General features: G+C 38.5%; 1 protein-coding gene across 8 annotated transcripts in view; it reads right to left on the reverse strand.

Moving 5' to 3' along the window:
• The window catches only part of LOC106152439 (uncharacterized), a 44,621-nt gene extending 23,451 nt beyond the window's left edge, over window positions 1-21,170 (reverse strand). For 2 of the 8 annotated variants that reach the window (XM_013526011.3, XM_013526010.2), the window contains exons 1-4: window positions 21,009-21,170; window positions 20,293-20,627; window positions 19,501-19,566; window positions 12,632-12,779 (exon numbers count right to left, since the gene is read on the reverse strand). In XM_013526011.3, coding sequence (XP_013381465.2) covers window positions 12,632-12,779; window positions 19,501-19,566; window positions 20,293-20,550 — 472 coding nt within the window. In that variant the 5' untranslated portion in view covers window positions 20,551-20,627; window positions 21,009-21,170. Of the gene's footprint in view, window positions 1-12,631; window positions 12,780-13,676; window positions 14,149-19,500; window positions 19,567-20,292; window positions 20,628-21,008 lie in introns of those variants that run through there. The other 6 variants (XM_087017462.1, XM_013526013.2, XM_087017467.1 and 3 more) reach the window with 6 other exon arrangements.
• Between the last annotated feature and the right edge of the window lie 223 nt (window positions 21,171-21,393).

The raw sequence follows: 21,393 nt of genomic DNA on the forward strand, positions 1-21,393 counted from the left end.
CCAATTTCCCCCCTCATAAATAAATAAATAAATAAACAAAGGGAAAATATTACTACAATATTTTATCATAATTTAAGTAATATTCTCCTTTTCTGCAGCTGAATTAGTTTATCTCTAAACTACTGGTGAACATCTGTAAAGACAGCAAAACCCATGTGCCACGTACAGCAATATAAGACAAAACCACCAGCAAGGACACAGAGAGATACAGAGAATGGGAAATAAAACCCACACCGCCCACAATCCATCTCCCCACAAACGTCATGAAATGAACAGCCAATGCAAGTCTTTTTATTAAAGCAGGCCGCAGAAATGTGGGTATGGCTTCCAAACATGGATGCTCTCAATAAAGGAGATTTTGGTTTTTGGGTTTGAGACACCTTACTGCGTTAATCAATATAATTACTGGCCTTCCTTGGGGACTGAGCAGATTTTGGCCATTCACTAGGAGTTTTGAAAACATGTATAGATCAAGAGCAACAAGAGGAAGCTCAGATTATTTCACTAATACCAGCATTTTACCCAAGTTTTAAGAGAGCTATCTTCCTCTTGGCTGCTGCCACTGATTGAACTTTCGCAGCACTGAGTTGCCTGATGTTCCTTCAGGTGACTTTTAAATCTAATGGATATTAAAATATAAAGGGGTGAAAATTTCTTTTAATAGCTGACACCCAAGAATGGTTATATACAGCTTTAAATTAATAGAAAATGTCAATGTGGTTAACCACCTAAAATAAGCTCTAGAACTTGTTTCACCAAGGACAGAATTATGTTCACAAATTAACATTTGAACTTTGGAGTTTGTCTGAGACAACAGAACAGCATAGTTGTTGCTTAAATTATTCATAATGCATAGTTTTAAATCCTACAGAGAACATGTCTCAGATATTATTTATCAGGAAATCTACAAGTATCCATGGGGACTGTTACACAAGGTGGGGGGGGGGGGGGGATTGAAATCTTCCTGCAGGCTTTTATTTATTTATTTATTATTTCATTTATTTATTTTTATTATTTATTTTTATTTATTTATTTATTTATTTATTCATTTTATCTTTTATTATTATTATTATTTTTGCAGCCAGCAAGTTCTTTTTTTTTCATGCACTGTTCAATACACTGGAGGCATACACAGACATAAGAATATTATACAAGTTTCCTTTTTTTATTCATTAATATCTATTAATTTATTTAAAAATGTTCTTGTTGGCTGGTTTGTCATTGATTTAAGTCAAAAGTTTATTCAGATCTTTTCAAAAGAAGTGATTGAGGAAAAAGCACTGCGAAAGGATTAATCACAGCAGCCGAAGACTGTCGTGACGCCAGGAAACCCGCCAGGAAATTCTCAAGGAAAGGTTACGGTTCGTCTTAACCAGAGAAACCATTGGTGTGGCCTTATTAGCCTCTACCCAGACCCAGAAGTGACATTCTAAGCCAGCGCTGACGCACAGTGGGGATATATTCATCCCACACCATCCTGGAGATAATCGATGCCTTCGTTCATCAGGGGGCCTCCTCAAAATATCCCTGGTTTCTGTTCCTCAGGGGGCAGCTCAATATAGCCGCCGTCTAGGTTGGCAGAGCCTCAAGTGAAAGCCAGGAGACCAGGAAGAGCTGAGTTATTTTAGACAAAACGCCAAATGATAGGGTCGTATCTGACACAGGACTGCCATTTTGAGGAGTAGGTGGGAGGAGAGGAGGGGGATGGGGGGGGGGGACGATGAATTATTATAATTTATAATTCACATTTACTAACATGAAAGTTGTTTCAATTCCCTCTGATAATGATAAAAATCTTTGTTTTCCATAGTTCACCTGGATGAGATAAACAAGGACACTTAAACCAATACAAAAAGTCCACAACTTTTCCACCTGAGTGGAGAGTATTGATCAAATACAGAAAATCACAGTGAAAAATATTCTCTCTCTCTCCCTCCCCCTCCCTATCTAGCTCTCTCTCTCTCTCTCTCTCTCTCTATATATATATATATACCACCCTCCTCCCCTCCCCCCTCTCTCTCTCATCTTTTCTTAGGTTTGCAGAAGATGAGGGCTCCTGAATGGTTTTATATTAATTTTAGATGCACAGACTATGGTTGGAATATACAGAAGACACAGGTTGCTTATTATCAATTCTATGCCACAGGAAGATGACAAAGGAGACACGACAGGGGGGATTGCGACTTTTACAGTTTTTATAGACGGATCTCAAATATGAAAGAAACAAACAGAATCTTAATTTTTGCAAATTCATGTCAACTAATCATTTTTTGACTCAACACAAACATATCTAGAACATGAAAAAAAATTAGCAATTTTACGCAAGGTTCCAAATCTGACAACCAAAAATTATAGCAAAAGTCTAGCAAAACTTTTGATAAGTACTACTAAATAGAAATGCTAGTGCAGATGCCTTTAAGGAGTTGTGTAATATACAGGACATGAAAGCTTATTCTAGAATGTCTGTAATTACTAATAGGTGAGTTTTTAATTACAAATGACTGACAACTAGAACCAAAACAATGAAGCGATCAATATATTTCAGTTTAATTTTTCACATCCGACCATATGTCACCATTTAAACATACCCTCTGTCTGAATTTTTTCATCAAAACAGAATTATAAACCTTGCTTTATTTTATGCTCTGTTATAAGACTTCAGGCTAACTTAGGCCATATTCACAACCAAAGTTGATCTGCAGACTTTGAGGCCATTCAGAATGAGAAGAGCCGAGTACTAGCTAGGCCATGGCCTAAATATGGTGGACCTACATGAAAGGAAGACAGCTTAATCCTGTAATGGTCTTTCCACCTCTCACACGCCTCCCCACATGTTGTTCCTCGACTGGTTGAATTTAGGCCGAGATTGAATTACTGTGCCCCTGCAGAGTCAGCGCGTGGGGAGGCACATGAGAGGCAGAGATACCATTACACGATTTAAGCGGTCTTCCTTTCATGTAGGTCCGCCATATTTAAGCCGTGGTCTAGCTAGCACTAGGCTCTTCTCATTCTGAATGGCCTCTTACAGACCTGTGGATCAAATATGGCCGACCTTACTGCATAATCCCCACGGGGCATCTATTCAGTGTGTATAAGGGGATTATGCAGCAAGTTTTCAAGTGGGTCAGCCATATTTGATCCACAGGTCTGTTAGTTCAAGATCAAATTGTATAGAATGCACCCTTAGATGATTCCCGCTGTGATTTATCTAATAACTAATAATTCAAAACCACCTTTCATTGTCTCTAGGAAAAATAATTCTTCTGATTATAAAGCACCCTCATGTCTCAGTGCAGAATGTAAAATACCTTTTAAAATTTCAACAGTCTATAGAACAGCTTTTGTGTTTTCAGAGAACATAACAAGAAAAAACAAAATGTGAACAGAATAGCAGATGAGATGGGGGAAGTCAGTGGTGATTTCTTGGTTACGGACAGATAAAAGTTCATCAGCATTTGAACTGAAAAGGAGCTGATGAGGCTTAGAAGTACACTGTCTCCAATTATTCGATCTGTATCGAAAAGTATCTATAATGAATGAATAAGTTTCTATGGTATAGGATAGCTGATTAAATACACAACTTGAATTCTGCGTTTTATTTTTCAGAAATACATAGTTAACATCAAGGGCAAATTGATATCATTGAACCAGAGATGGTCTAACTAAACAAGCAATAATTTTTTAATCTGAGGAACAAAGTGATATCTTTTTAGTAAAACTCCTCCTCTTCCTTACGCACAATTTTATGTCATAGAAAAGGAGGCAAATCATACCCCTGATTTGATCAAGGAACTGGGTAGAATGGCCCCCTCTCAGAGGGTTGTTGAGACAAATAAACACTGTACTAAGTGCACTGCACGGGTATTAAAGACCAAAGTCCTATATACGCTAGAAATAATTAACTTAACCAACAAAAAGCATAAAGAAAAAAAATTTGGATACTATAATTTTCGGGGAGAATAATTCTAAGTTGCGAGGTATATTATCCGTATCTCTCCTCCCATCTCCCTTTCTGCCAGTCACCTTTCTCTTTTCACATAAAAATCCAATACAATATGTTTGCTCAGCCCTGCCGTTTCCCCCACCCACCCATAGCAAAAACACCCTCAAATAGACGTCAGAGACTGTGGCCCCACCCAGCAACAAAATAACAGCCATTCTATAAGGATTCCCATATTATACAGGGTCCTGCCCTAAAGATAATGAACAGACAGAAAGAAACCTGTCTCTCTGAGGCAATTCCAGTTCTAGACGTCATAAATACACAGTCCAACCCTCATGATAAGACAGAGTGCCCCGTTGTCTGGATGGCAAATAGCAGTGCATTTTTTGTTGGTGAGATAAGGGGAGGGATTTGTGGAGAGGGTTTATTTTTAGACTCAATGTTCTCTCCAGTCCACCCACGACTATGAGCTAGCTTTATGTACAGGGTCAGACCATGGGTGTGGTGTCCTATATCTTAGAAAAACTATGTCCCCGATACGACACAAACTCCTTTATGGTATTTACTAGAATCGTATACATATAATACCTTTAACCATGGGTTGCCGTTTTAAGGTTGAAAACGAAAGATAAATTTAAACGTTATGCCCCCCCCCCCCAATAAAAAAACTCATTCCTTAGTCAGCTGCCATGGCTAATATCTCTAAGCTGTCTGCACTTTCTTTCAAGCACAGTCATGCAATTCAATAATAACTGATGTGTAAATACAATGAACTTCATAAGATTTTGAAAACTATTTTCTCTTTTTTAAAAATTCTATTAAATTAACTTACCTTTTGAGTTTATTCATTTAAGTATTAATTTGTAATACATGTGCAATTTATTGCTTTTAATATGAAAAAAAAAATCACCTGCCCACTGAAAATGTCTATTAAAATAAAATAAAACTTTTATTTCATTTGATATTAAATGAACAAGCATGGTTTGCAGGTATATATACCTGTAAAAAACAAAATTCCAATTAAATCCAAACATGCTGCCCAGCAGTCATTTAAGTTCAAACTTAAAATTTAGACCCCAAAAAATATCTTGGGGAAATGCACGTAAGCACAAGCAGCCATAAAGTTTCAATGACAGGAAAATCAGGGCAGGCTTTGCTAGTCGGCAGTGGGTGGGAATACTTCCTGTCAGAAAAAGGGTGTCAATTAGAGGGTATCTGGGTAAAATTTGACCAAAAAGAAAAGTTAACATGAATTCTAGCAACAAACCAATGGAGCTTATAACTTATAGCATTTCAAGAGGTGTTACGATTCATCTGTTACAAAAAAAAGATTGTTTCAACAACATAGATAGTGAATTATATAACATGGAGGTAATGAGAGGAGTGGCAGAAAATTCATATTTTGCAAGCCTGTCTCATTAAATAACAAAACTTTGCCATCTGTTCCTGGTAGTTTCATACATCAGTCAATGTAAACAAAATAGAGAGAGAGAGAGAGAGAGAGAGAGAGAGAGAGAGAGAGAGAGAGATGAGTGAGGTTTAGATATAGGGGAAAAGAAGAATTTATTTTCAACTAGTAAGGGTGTTCAAAACCCAGTTTTCTAATAAGACATAAAATATAAAATATACAACAGTCTGAAGAAGTTGGTGTCGGAACATATTAACTGATAATACATACATATCATGGCTTATTACGTGGCACGTGCTAAAATCAAGAATGTATACCAGAAATCAGAAAATTTTAGCCTGGAAATGTGAAGTTGACACACACAGTGATACTAATTATTGCACAAAAACTCCCTTCTTTAAATTAGTGCCACAAATAAGTTGGCATATCCCCAAACATCTCCAAATGTCATATGTGTGTGTCATCTTCAATGATCATACGTTGTGCTGTTCACCGAATTCACAACTAACAGAAATGTATCCTGGGTAAATCAGGTCTCAATGGCCGCTGTACAAGACAGACAGACAGAATACCCTTATCCCTAGCACCCTTATCAGATATACGCCATAACATAAACTCTTTTTCTCTCTCTCCACACACATATAGACGAATTAAAAAAATGAATTTTTCTTTGTGCAATAAATTATTTAACTCCAGCATATTGCAACGCTCCTCACTTGCATAACTTTTTTTGTTCAGAAATCAAAAAGGGAATGAACATATATCAAACCTACTTTTTGAAAGCTGAAAGAAGGATAGAGAAAAATCAGCCACAAGAATGATGCAATAAGAACTTCCAAAAACAAATACAAAGTGAAAACAATCACAAATGAAATCAATACGAATAACTGTCAAACATGCATAACATTTTTAGGCCCCAATCCCATATGCCACATAGATCTACTCAGATCGAACCAGCTCTGCAGGAACACTCGCTAAGTGCAATCAGCTTAACTGAATGACACACCCCCTCTTGTTTCTAACGGTCTACTTGTATCATCACCAGCTCTTTTGTATTCTACTCAGCGCCAGGAGATGGTGTGTCTGGGGTAGCGCTAACGCTCGCCAATTCAGCCAAATGCTAAAACTGACATAAATTGGCTAAAGAAAAAGGGCTTGATTTGACATGTTTTAGCCAAATTATAACCATTTTGGTAACAAATTGACAGAAATGTGGTGATTTCATAATTTTGGCTAAGCGAAAAAAATTGCTAGCGCTTCCCCAGTGTGTCATTGTCATTCAGTTAAACTGATTGCAATCAGCGAGAGTTCCCGCAGAGTTGGATCGAACTAGTCTACGACAGTGATTATGGGAATGGGATCTTACAAATTACTGCCATGACAGCCCCTAGCAAACTAGCACAGAATTCAACGGGCAATTATTTAGACCTTACACTAAAGCCAAGCTGACTATAAGTACATTCAAATCCCAGTGCATACATCTTTTACGTCAAAGTTGCCAGGGTGTTAATTGTCTCACCCACCCACCCAGAAACAGTTGGAGAGACTACACCAATATTACCCTTGGTCGTTTCCCTGACGTCAGTGCAGACTTTGCATGATGAGGGATATCAGTCGTGCAGTGCCAGTTTTAATATGCCTTGTTCGCACTATGTGATACCCGGAAGCTATGTCAGTCAATATTACACAGTCCCTTATAATATATATTATTCACAGGGGTTACCCCCCCCCCCCCCAACCGGGATTTGAGGTACAGGGAGTCCAAAATGTGAATCTGAAATTTAGTCATGGATTCACAAGGATTAAAACCCAAGAAAGCCCAAACAACTAACCCCAAAATTTTGCAAGCTGTCCAGCTGTCTTTGGAAATATTGGCAGTCTTTCGATGCCAATGACAATCAAAATGACGACTGGGTGGCTCTCTAGGGAAAGCTTTGACTATAAAATATATACAGATTATCTTTACCTATAAATTTCTCCTTCAACTTCTTTTTAAAAACTGAAAATTTATCTTTATCTTATTTAACCAACCAAAAAAAAAAATTTTCAGGCACATAGTTGTGTCTAATCTTAACTTTTGTGGACATAAAAGTTCGTGAAACTCATAAGGAATTCAGACTGCATTTTTAAATATGGGGCAATGTGATAAAAATGGATTACTATGGAGTCTTTATCTTAATCTTGTGCACTATCAGACCCTTCCTATTCTATTTTTAGACCTTGTTCTAAATTAAAATCTTAAAATATATTGAACAAACTAACACATGAACATGTAAAAAGCCAAAGTTTTTAGTGAACAACACCTTGTTGTTGGAGAAATTTTATTTAGGATGAAAAAATGCCCAACATTTTTAAACACAATCCCTGCATACAAAAATCTTTATCAGAATATATACAAAGTAAAAACTTTTAAAATGCGGGAATGAGGGCTGTCTCATTTACTGAATCATTCTAGCTATATACAAGGACGGTTTTTTAATGTTTCATAGAACTTTGTAACTAATTTTCCCCCTTATTCAGTTCTTATTATTGACAGAAAATTGTTTTGAATAATTAAATTAAAATGGAGAACCTCCTTTCCTCATGACCATACAAAAGATATCTTAAATTCAGTTTTGACTTGTGGCAGCAACAGTGGTGACCTGCCTTATGGTGGCAACATTAGGGAGGTAAAAACCAGGCAAACGGACTGACCTCGACCACCCAAGTAGTGACAAAAACCAGACTAAAACCAAATACATAAATAGAAAAGCAACTTTCTGCCCACCATTTCACCAGGCACACACACACATTCAGGTTATTCATAGGCCAGAGCTCCCTGTACTCAGATTGCCATTTATCATACCAGTCACCCTGACAAGTAATGATGTCAACCCCTCCCCCTCTCTCCTCCCCCCTCCCCCCAGGTCCTTGGTCCCTACGCTTGCCAATGGAGCACAATTAATATTTATGTATCATTAAATGTCACAATATGTATTTCATGTGCCCACATTGGCTACATGTCGCAGATACATCCATTATAATAATAATACTCCTGGAATATTAAACATGGCTGGTTATGAAAGGCCTGAGGCTGTGTCATTGAGGAAGACTGAAAATTTCTGTCACAGCCCTGTCATAAGAGAGTCCTTTGTTTCTCAGGGTAAAGAGATAATGTGATGAGAACAGTCATAATATAATTATCCTTGTCAATTCTAACTAATTGGTCAATTAATAACTAGAGGAAATATTTCTGAATTTCTGCACCTTTCTGTCATACTTTGTGTGTCCCCCAAAGATGACATGACAGACAAATTTGAAAAAATTCTTCAACTAAATAATTCTCAGTCAAATTTACCACATCCGTTTCTATCACGATAAATATTCAATACTGCCACAATGACAATACAATCCCATTTCTCCTTCTCATTCAGTAAAAAAAAGTATTACAACATGCCAAAGCTTTAAAAAAAAAACAAGACAATATGACTTCAATGCACTTAGAGATAAGGGTCACATAATCTTCTATAACCTCTGTTACAATCCCTATGCCGGACAATAAAACAATACCCGTCGTTTACGATACAGACATCACTCAGTGCTGTACCTGAATAGAATGACCTAGAATTCTTCAACCCGAGTTCCACGGGTCCATCAGTGAGTCATCCAACCTATCCTCATACCCGAGCCGTAGGTGGAAGTACCCTGGGTAACAGGGTGTTTGCTAATCCATCATGTTAGGGTTCAGAGGGTTGGCTCTGCCTCTCCAGACAGATGTACTTATTTAACTCTGGGGGCCTCGAAAGGGTGTTAGCCTTTACTTTAAGCACTATTTTGTATACTTTGGTCTGAGATACATTAGTTGTAGTCCAAATAAATGAAATATTGAGCCACTTTTATTAGGAAAAAGTTGTTGCTGATGTTTCAGGGCATTAGCCAGGGATTTCAAAGGAGAGGGGGGGGGGGTTATTTTCTAAAAAACCATAATGTACCGAGATCAAATTTTGCCAAGCACAGACCTTTTCCCAGCGAACAGGGCAGTTTCTTTCAACACCCCACCCCCCCACTAGTGGCCTGCTGACAAACTCTAATTAATGGACTAATTCTGTAGACTAAAATGTTTGATGTTTAAAGAATATTTACAAATTCAGTTCTTTTGTGAAAAAACCCTCAGAGACTAAAAAAGAAAAGAGTCTGCTTTGAAGAGATGCTGGAGCCAAACTCGGTAAACTAGGGGAGTTTGTGTCGACAACACAACCATCGCCATTTATTTTTCTTCCGATTTGAGACATTTCAAGACAGGACTTCTAACCTGGGCACAGGCCAAAAGGCTACACAAACTCCCTTTTTCTTTTGAAATCAGCCATTTATGGGGGGGGGGGGGGGGGGGGGCTAGTATACGAGAGCATTTTATAATTAGTCTCAAGTTGATTGCTTTGCAACATGCTGTGACCAATGAGTTATAAAAACAGTAGAATTACTTTCTCACTATGAAAATATATTTTGTATATTTGTATCACCAGTTCTAAACAACCGAAAATCCCAGTGAACAACTCTTCTGAGATTCTTAATTCTATTAGGTTTCGTGCAGCAAGACTTTCCTTGAATCTATATACAAGCAAACAGGGTTTGATTATTGTTTATACATCTGTAGTTAAATATACAGACATGATTTTTGTGGTATGGAAAAAGGTAGGAAGAAATAGCTCAGTGACCTTATGATGGGGGGGGGCATCTGAGATGAAAAACTGCCAAGCAGAAAATTTGATTTTTTTCAATTTAAAGCAGAAAACTTGTCCAAATGAAAATTTTGTGACATAAGATATGCTGAATCAGAGGAGATTTTTATGATGGGTATTTTGCCCCAATCTTAATATCATAACAATGGTTAAAATAATACAAATAATTGAATTTCCATTTCTGTTTAAAAGTTGCCTTCCTGGTTTGAGTGCAGTGCTAATCCTAAAAGGTAAAGGGAGTTATGGACAAGTGCCTGCTATAAAAGCCACTGGGCACCAGAAATACATGGGTGCAAGGGAGTTTCACGGTTGGGTTGATTAGGCGAGGTCTCAGATTTCACACTGTTGACCTGTGCTAGGAGTCAATAGGTCACATGTCTCGTGTGCCTAATCTCTCCCTCGGCCCCCCTCCCCCTTTCATCCACCCCTCTCCCGGATTTGACATAATTACTGGTTTACTTGTCCAGCACAAATGATTACTGTAGTCAAGCAACTGGACTGTAAGTCATACTCACTCAGAAATGCAAGTGACTTGCTCATGGATTACTTGTCCAACATAAATTGTACTGGATTGCCCCTCCCCCCCTCCCCCCCCCCCTCCCCCTCCCCACTCCCTCAATAGTTACACATTTTTTAAAGGAATGGGGCAAGCAAATTTTCAGACCTAGTTGACCAACCAAACCAGTGTCTAAAAAACACATTATACAAGTATCAGGCCCTACTTTCTCTTTCTCTCACTCTCTCGTATTCATGCACATACACATACAAAAAACCCCACTTCCTCTCTCTCTCTTTATCCTTCAACACAATAGGAGAGATATCAGGAGCAAAGTGGGTGGGTGTTGTCCAAAGTTGACTGTGTAAACTATATAAACAAGGCTATGACCTGTACAACAGCCAGCGTGTATCTCCATGCACAGAGACCACTAAGCCTGTTCACACAAATCATAACCTGGACCGATTCTATATCGGTCTTAAATTGGTCCAATTGGTAAAATGGTACAGGAAGTATCAGACACCCAAAGAGTCTATTATTCTACATATTTTGATCCAACTCAAAGTGGATTCTTGTTGAATGCAATCAGATTAACATGCATTGAGAAGAACAAAGAAAAGCTGGTGATTGTAAGCTTACATTCGTAACAACAGGTGTGTTATTCTAAGTGTCTCAAATAGGATCAAATATGGTTCCCACTTGAAAGAAAGCAGCATAATCCACTAACATCTCCCACAGGCACTGTCCTACCAGGGGCAGAGCAATTAAATATGGGCCTGGGTACGAAGTGGGTCCTGCCATATATGAGCTACACAGATAAATTTAATTGGGAATGGACCCTAAAACTGCACTGAGATCACAGTACTTATATACAATCAACTCTGTTGGAGATAAACTGCAACTCACTCAGGGATGAGACCAGTCCTCGCAGAAAAAGTAGGAAAATTAGCAGGGGATCCAGAGTACAAGATTCACAAGAATGACCCAAATGACCATGAAAAAGTTGGAATTCCGACAAAAGTCGGAAAAGTCTCATCAGTGTTCATGCACCAAGCTGGAATATTTTTAATGAATCCAGTGAACATACTGAATGAGACTGGCTGGGCCAGTAAGACCTGATATGATATAAACAGGCACATGGGGTAGCAAGGGTTCAGAGTATCACCCATCACCACAGTACAAATTACAGACACATTTGCCCTAAGGTCTTGGCCCTGGTGTTATCTGACCCAAAATTTTAGACAATCATCTCTGAAAATTATTGCAATCTTGCTGTAATCTTGGTACAATTCATGTCTGATTGTGAAAATGACCCTTAAGGGCATTGTGTAGTTGATTTTTCATTTGCAAGGAGGAAGAGCCATAATGATACAGGTGTGATATAAACCTGCTTTTCTATAAGATCACATTTTTATGAACTACCAGTTTTATTAAATTACTTAATGTATTAGATATTTAATTATCACTGAAGTGATGCTTGTGTGACCCAAGTGTTAAGAACAAAGAGCAATATTATCAGTAATGAAAATGGACAGTTTTTAAAAAATCCTGTAAATACAAGCACCGAAGGTGTGCAGCTCTATACGGGGGATCAAGGGGAGATTGGGGGGGGGGTATAAACACAAAATCCAAATACACAGATTTGGAAGACTTTCATGTCTAATATAACAACACTTATGCTCATTTCCCACATTCAAAACCATATTTGATCCACCAGTCTAACAGATCCATAGATCAAATATGGCCGACTCACTTGAAAGTTTACTGCATACTGACAATGGGAAATCTATTCAGTGTATATTAGGGGATGTTGTGGCAAGCTTTCAAGTGGGTCAGCCATATTTGATCTGTGGATCTGTTAGACTGCAGATCAACTTGTACCATCATTTTACCAAGTGCGTCTCGATAGTCCGAAGGCTCACAGGTCCAAAATATCATAACAGTTTCATCATTTTTTTTTTAAATAAGACGGTTTGTTGGTCCAACGGTTCTTCATTGAACATTTGAACCAACGAACCTTCAGGGTGCTGCTACGGCTCTATTTCGCCGCGACTCTGACGGCTTACCTTGAGCAATGAAGATATCAAAGTATTGGAGCAAATTGGCCCTCTGTAGAACTCTATATAGCTGGAGCTCTGACTGGCTGCTCGGCACCGTGGACGTCATCATAAGCCGTCCTTGATTGCACGCCTGTCCCTTTTGTAATAAATAAAGCTGAAATTAGAGGAAATTCATTTTTTGAAAACAGAAAATTTTAATAGACTTTTTCCTGCAAAAACAAAAAATACAGAAACTCAAACTGTTCTTCAATTTAAACTAGGCCTACACATATCCCAGATTTTAATTATTAATGTGCCATAGTCCTAAAATGGTTATGCAACATTTAAATAAATATTAAATGTTCTCATGTGCCAGGGGGATTGTGGATGTCACAAATAAATCATAAAGATAAATATCGCTTTCTCTCTGTTGGAAAATAGAATCAGTATTAAAATCAAAAGAAAATTTAATTCAAATGAAATATTTTTTCATTCAAAAAATCATTGACAAATAAATATTTGCCTCTTCCAATGATGAAGATTTTAAAATGCTGTTAGATATTTTCTGAGTATATCCAGGCAAAAAAAAAAAAAATGGAAACAACAATAATGACAATGTGGACACCCTTTTTAGACTACAAAAAACAGTTCATCGAACAGTCAAACACTGTTTATATGTCTGTTGATATGTATTTTTCTTCGTGTTTACATCGTGTGAGCCTATCCTGAATCTCGTTAAACAGCGCCCTCTGCTGGCTTCAATAATTCCCGGCTTTTCCTGTTAAAGTCTTCACGTAACTGTTAATTCATCTTCAATTACGATTCCTACTTTCACTCTTGAAAATGTAACTGACCCCTCAGTTCAACAAACTGTTGAATCTACAAATGTTAAAGAGACCTGCCTCCATAGCAAACCTAATAAAGAATCGACGTCACCCATCGATCGCTACATACATTGTGAGTGGCAAAATGGCCGGCCAAACTCCCCTTGTTTTTAAGCAAGGTTTGAATCACAAGAAGGTTGATACGACGCTGAAGACACTAAGATCGAGCTGCTGAACACCTAACTCACCTCTCCAAGTCTACCTGTGTAATCGTAAGAGCGACAGACCGTCCGTTAAGCCATCATTTCTGCTGACGAGAAATTTTCCCCCGCGTCGTGTCCGCTATTTGACCCCTGCGTTCGCTTTGTGCGTCTGTGGCTTTGCTGGGCCAAACAGCTGGCACTTTAACGTTAAATCCAACTCCCTCCCTTCAACAGCTTGCGTCTGGGCAGAGTCCTAGTTCTGTCTATCATACACGCTTACCTACAATACACGATGGTGGCTGGTCCGAATCATCGGATCCACAGCGGTGAAATCAACATTGAAAATTCCCCTCGCTCACACAAAGGAATTTCTGCTGGTAATACCATTTCCCCGACCCTCAGCACTTCGGTACGCGGGGTGGGGGCAACTGAGGGTAGATTTCCTAATATGGGTTAAGACTCGTGCGTCATAGGGCAGCCCGGGGAATGTGATTGGTTGCGAGCCCCACGTGAGGGCTGTTTCTCGTGAGGGGTGGGAGGCCAAATGATGACGTATTTTCCCCCTGGAGGGAGGAGTTGGATATAAGGCTCGTAGTCCGCATACTAATGCTTCGACTCGTCCAGCTGGCGCTACACGTTGGTAGTGCCAAGCTGAAGAATCGTAGGGGGGAGGTCACGGATAATATGAGACCAGACAGGTTTTTATTGAAAATTCAATTAAAAATTAACCCCGAGTTTCGATAACACCGGCCAAAATACCCGTAACTGCCTGATATGCGGCACGACTTACCCTGCTGATGGCGAGTTGCCAAGGAAGGCTGGGTGGTTTTTTATGTGTGCTGAGATCTTATAGCTATAAGGTTTTAATTCAGTTAAGACGCTGCCTGGCCATAAGCCTAGCCCAATATTTCAGGGGGGATACAATATAAACTGCTAACCACTTGACAGCCTTACAAGTTATCACTTTTCGTTAATTTGCCTTTGCTTTTCCTGTTTTTCTCCAGAATGACAAATTAACAGCGAAAAGGTGCTAAATGTGTATTTGTGTTAAATTTGTGTATTTTCTGTCTCTTTGGCTACTTTTACCTGAAATTACACACATTTGTTCGACAACTCGACTTCTCTGAAATTCTGAAATATTGAAAAAAAATAAACAACTTAGCAAGTAAAACTGAGTATGTTAAAAAAAATAACGTTCACACACTCGATTCCCCTGTCCAACATAAAAGTAATAATAATGACAAAATGCCGAACCATAAAACACACCGGCAAATAATGAACCATGTTAACATCAAACAAGGGGACGTTTGGAGCGTCCGCGATATCACGACTGGTATTCTGCGAAGCCGCGGCCCAGGGTGACTTTGCGTCTCAGGGCTTCCGTCCGGCAATCTGTCCTTCCGTCTTCCCACAGGAAAAGCGCCTTAAGTAGCGTCCTCGGCCCCGCACTAGTGCTGATATCTGCCGAAGCGTTTGGCAAGAAAACCCTACCACACTTGTATTGATTCCGACTTCGTTGAATTTTTTAAAAATTATAACCAATTGGAAGCAAAGGTTCTGAGACAATACTGTTCAAGAGATCAATGATTTATGATAGATTTTTGTCATTGCCGTGTACGAACATGCGGGCATTGTTCATGGAAGTTGGATGATGAGAAATTGAGAGGGAGAGAGAGGACTGAAAAGATGAATAAAGAAGGAGAGAAAGGGGGCCACAAGGACGCTCATACATATATGCATGATATGAAGCTATAAATGATATAAATTGCACCCCAGGCTTCTCAGTGTAATTAATTCCACTTCGTCATCCATGAGAGATGATTTCTGTGCCCTTGAAAAGGGAGGGGCGAACTGAGCACGTGAAGACTTACAAACCATCTGTGGCCGACCTCATTTTTAGGGATTGTTTTTGATTTTTATAACAGGTTTTGACTGCTTCTGCTTTCGCGTCCAGTGACACCAAAAGGAAAGGGGGAGAGAGAAGGAGGGGGTCGATTGGATCGTTCGTTGGTGGTCCGGGCATTTAATATGTTTTTTATAGTAGTGCATTGGGATCATTGTTTAATATATTACTCTTTAGCTTGTGGTTGCATCGAGTGTGACTATCACAGTGCGCTATGAATACTTTTTTTTAGATATATTTATAGTCTTTTCCTTTTTACAATTTAACTTTCTTGGTTATTATCATAAAATTATTCCGATTTTGCCTTTACGTGGAAAAGAATGGATAATGTTTTTTAAAAATAAGATCAAAGAAAATGGAACATAATATACAGTTTTATATGCTGTAAAAATGAAGACGAGGAGAAAAAATTCTATATGTATATTAAAGGACAAAATTGATATCTATAAGTCTTATGACACATTAATATAGTAAGCAATATTTTAGTAGAAAGAAATATATCAAACCAAGAAATGATGTGCAGGAAAGAAAAAGAATTTTTGTCTGGGCGGCGCAGATGTATACGTTTTTCTCCTAAATGAAAAATATAATCATACCTAATGTGCATATGAGAATATTGCTGGATGCATGACGTGATTTTATAACTTATTTTCCCTACTTGTGAACCATGTAATGCATTAAAGTGATTTCATCGATTATCAAATTAATGAAAACAATTCAACGGTGAACTGTGCACTATGGCAAATTTCCACTCAATTTCATTGAGAAAAGTCCTCAAATCCACTCCCTTGGTCTTCGATCCTCTAATGATATATTCTTCTCTGTGAGGAAATAAGAAGAAATTCAACAGACATCCGTGTAGAAGACAGTGAAGGTTACACTTGCCGATAGAGGGGCTCCTATCTCTTCCCACTGTTTACCCAGCATTCGAGGCCCTTACACCTGGAGGACTAACTTTAACCGAAAAACGGACGCAGGCTGACTAATATCAGGGGAAAAAAATCTCGGAAGTCAGGCGACGTCGGGTCATGTTCCTCGTCGACCAAAAAAATTACAACATCATCTGCTGAGTGTTGAATCTGTTCTTTGCCAGAAAAAGAATGCAAATATTTCATATTGATTAAAATCGATAAATAAATTGAACTTTTTTTGTTTATCTACTCCACTTTTTAATAGTCCTTAGTAAAGGTGGGCCGGGGGAGCAAGGGCTCATTTCGAGGAACCTGCTCCCGCATCAATGTGTCAACATGGGTTAACCCTGCCCCGTTTCAGAGGACGGAAATGACTGCTGATTTACGGAGAAAAAAGTATCACTTTTTGTTCTCAGATCACAAGGGTATACAACTAATTTTTGTGTGTGGGAGGTCGGGGGGGGGGGGGGGGGTCAGGCTTGGTGTCCTGCTTTATACAGTTATGACCAAGGATTTGAAAAAATGTGTGTGTGTGTGTGTGTGTGTGTTTGAGGGGGGGGGGGCACTCTCCCCCCCTTCCCAATTTCCTACGCCTTTGTATCTTATGATTCTTTCAATCTGTGGATTTTGAAATAAACGAATAGGGCAATGATATTGAAATGAAGTGAATTTGCCCTCAGTGATGCAAACACTTCGTATGGCATATGTAAAACATTTACTTTGAGTAATTTCAAAAATTGTGATACACGATCGCGCACGCTTTGAATGTGGTCGGATGGAAAAGAACCTAGATATACGGGTGTGTGAATGCATGGTAAATGTGTCTTTAATATGAGGAGTTAGTGAAATTACATTTTAAGAGAATTTTCCCGGCCACCTTTTATCTCTCTCCATATACATGTATGAACGAGTTATGATACATTCTGTTTGCGGAGCAAGGAATTGTGTTCAAGCGCAACAAACACAATTGCGTTCTGTTTCGGCTAGTAGACATTAAAGACATCATATTAAGGATTTTCACGCCAATATCTAATTTTCCACGGGAAAAAATCGCCTTCCCACGAATAATCTTCTCACCCTTCTCTGGGATTTGATTGGACAGTTTGTGCCTTTTTTCAATGAAAAGAATTTAGTTATTAATGACTCCCGAGTCATTTAAACCACCACTTTTCTCTGAAATTTCGGATGAAAAAATCGACATCAGGTGCTTTTATTATAGGGGTCTTAACTTATCACTTTTAATGTCTGGCTTGGGAGAAATAAGTAGTTTTGTAGGATATTTAGACATAAAAATGTCACTTTTTCAAACGCGTTCAGTAAAGCTTTAAGAAATTTATTACAATGAAAGAAATGTATTTTCCACATGCAAAAGTATTGATAACAAATCGTACCACTCGATTACAGACCTGCTTTCATCATTGACGTGCAGAAAGAATCTCGTGGTAATATTAAAGAAGATGATATTTGCTGTTCATGAGATGGGTTGGTTTATTTTATCTACTCAGTACAAAACCCGTAGCTGAATAATGACTAAACTTCTCAAATTTTGTTGTTATCTGCTATGTATAATTAACAACGTGAAATGCAATGAAAAGCCACCTACTATAATGCACTTAAAAATACAACAAAAAATTCTTAGCGTTCCCATGGCTATTTCATTAGAAAACTCTGGTTACGTGAAAATCCATCGCGGTCCCCTTTGTGGCCTATCTTGCTTCCTCGGTAATCTTCGGTCAGTTCCGTATGTAACCCACAGAATAAGAGAGTAAGAATAATACGAGTTACGAAATCGTCTGAGGGTACCTCTTTATGCGGGCAAAGGTTATGTAGAGTGGCACTAAATAGCCTGAGGTCTTTGCATTTTGCTTTTCCATATTATTATTATTATTATTATTATTATTATTATTATTATTATATTTTAACTGTTGTTATTGTTGCTGTTGGTGTTGTTATCATCGCTGAAGAGGGATTTTTATCACTGATGTATCTTTGAATTTTTCTACATGTTCAAAGACTCCACAAAGAGGAAGGAGATATACATGTAGATTAAGTATTGACTTCACAAATTTAAATCGTGTATACGCACGTTCTTGCTTCTCAGATGTTACAACAAAATGTATTAGAGTGTGCCTCGAGAAATACTAGATTAAGATGACTTTTTTATCGTCTTGTTTATATTTAATGTACGCAGTCGGTCAAATCCAATGTATAATCTATAACACTGTATCGCTTTGCCCTGACAATAATAAGAAATAAACTAACTAACTAACTAACTAACTAAGAACATGAGGCATGGCATTGAATATAGTTATGAGAGGAAACCTCATCCAGGCTGCATTGAGAGACCGTAGTATCAACGACACTGCCCGTAACGATTTTCGGGGATGCAATCGATGAAATCGGGAATGATTTTCCAAATGAAAATGTTCCACTTGTAGGAACCTTAATTTCTTTAAGACGCAAATCTAAGAAAGAGAGAGAAAAAAAAACAAGTTCTAGGTGAAGAATTTCCGACTGAAGCTAATTTGAAATCAACACGCCCAGTTCTAAAAACTCTTTACTTAACACCTGCTAGGTGATAATATGAACCCCCCTGGCTATTCGCTGTTTATACATTCGGCTTTAATTAAGCCACATCCACAATCAAGATTGATCCGCAGACTAACAGATCCACGGGTCAAATATGGCCGACCCACTTGAAAGCTTACCGCGTTATCCCCGCGGGAAATCTATTGAGTGTCTGTTAGTGGAATTTGCGACAAGCTTTCAAGTGGGTCAGCCATATTTGATCAGCGGATCTGTTTGTCCGCGGGTCAACTTGTCCTGAATGCGCCTTTAGTTAATAATCTCTTATTTCACTCTGGTTAGTAACAGTCGCACAATGTTGTTCTAATGGTTGATCGTATTTAGTCGTTTATGAATATATATATATATTTTTTTAATTTTTTGTATGTATATAAGGCAGGAAGGGTTAAGGTACCGGTTGTCTGCACATTTCATGAAATCTAAGCCCCAACAAGGAAGACTTCGTTAATTTTTAGAAAAATCCACCTACTGCTTCTAGACGGTTGTTATATCTTGGTGGGGGTGACCGTGTTCCTCTCAGCCTATAAGGAACGTTCTGGAATAAAAAAAAATACGTAGTTTTCGTTATGATGTAATCTTTTAAAGAGTGCGGGATTACCAGAGGAGGTAGAAAGGGTACACTTCCCTGAATTACTAATGCACAAAATATCTGGAGAAAATATGTAATTCATTATTCTTCCATATATATACGTATAGTACTTCCTTCTTTTTTGGAGCTATTGCTTAAAGTGTTTCTACAGAATGTACAACATTCCTTGAATATTGCAACCAAGAACAGGCATACCAGAACACGATTATGTTCAGGTTTTTCAACACTATTTATGCGGCGTAACGACTTTACTTGCAGACATGTACAGATATTTAAAAGGAAAGTCTTATAGTCATGAAAATTACAAATGTAATGTATGATCTATAGATTCCTTAATACAGATCCCGAAATTAACATAAAGGCACATATCAAAGTGAATGTTTTATTTTCCCAATTATCTTAGTATAAAGGCACAGATTTTGTTTAGCTACAGTGCTTGGTTTTGTCTTTCAGTTCAATCATCGCAATGTCACCAATTTCTCACGCATAAAATGCGAGTCCAACTCCAGGAAATCTAAGAAACCGCGTTTTTTCCCTTTCTTGCCCGCAACCGTATCTATACTTTTAGCTACAGCTGTAACATTCTAACACGTACAACGATTCTAATAAAAAATAGGCGTAGTTATTCCAGGTCAATTAAAAATATCAACATAAATGTCGACGAGAACTCACCGAATCACTTCTGTTGTTCAACAAAGAGCTTGCGCGCACGGACAGATCACGACAATCTCGCGTCCGGGGAGGAGGCAGCGGCGGCAGAGAAGGGTACGACCGTGGATTGGAGCTGTGTATCAACCCCGGTGGCGCAGGCAGAGAATGTACTGTGTGCGGCATATGTGGTGCTGTCTGCGCTAAAGAGGCGGTGTCGCTGTGGGACGTTCTTTCCGGGTAGGTCAACATGGAGTCAGCGCCTGAGGTGTAGGCAAGCATTGCTGTGGCATTAGATGTAGACGAACAGGCCACTCTCCCACAGAATCTGTGAAATTTCTGTAGTTAACCTGAGGAGCCTGCATGCAAAAAATATGACGTAAATTTTAGACATGCTAATTTAAGAAATATGAATGATTAACACAATTAGCACCTTACTCAAAAACTGCATGGTAGTAGCAAAATAAGAGATCCAAAGTGATACTACTATTCCGTATTTAACATTCAACCTTGTTCACTCTTTCTCTTGACCAATTTGTTTCTTTTGAAAAACACATCCCTACATGATTTTAATAGATAAGATATTTTTTATAATAAAATAAATTCAGATTAAACTTCGAAAATATCAGTAGTGAGTCCTGTGAACATTGACAGACAGTAATGAATACTTCGACATTAACTACAATTAACAGAGTATATCAGTAGAGCACTTTTATGATAAAAACAGTTATAAAAATCACCTGTATCAATCCAAGCAGATTAAGAGACGCCGTCCAAGTAGTCTCTGGGTTGGTGTGGACTTGTGATGACGAATTCCAGAAATGACAACTGATCTTGGTAGCTAGTGGCCTCACTACTATATAACCACCAGAGAACTCCTAGAGTCTCCAAAGACACCTGCGATTATGATCACTCCTCATCAGGGCCACTATGGGATATAAAGCCATCTTTAACAGGAAAACGCTTATGAGACAACGTCATGCAGCTTTGTGGCCTCGTCGTTAACTGTTTGTTAGGGTCGGAAGCAGGATAAGAGAAAGCAAAGCGTTCTGATACCAGCATGTAATTAACGCCGCCGGTCTAAGCACACGCACCTACCCCTTCAATTTTTCACGAGATTTTATT

This window comes from Lingula anatina, chromosome 7 (assembly GCF_051362555.1).
Source record: "Lingula anatina isolate TDL-2025a chromosome 7, LinAna3.0, whole genome shotgun sequence".
Classification (NCBI taxonomy): domain Eukaryota; kingdom Metazoa; phylum Brachiopoda; class Lingulata; order Lingulida; family Lingulidae; genus Lingula; species Lingula anatina.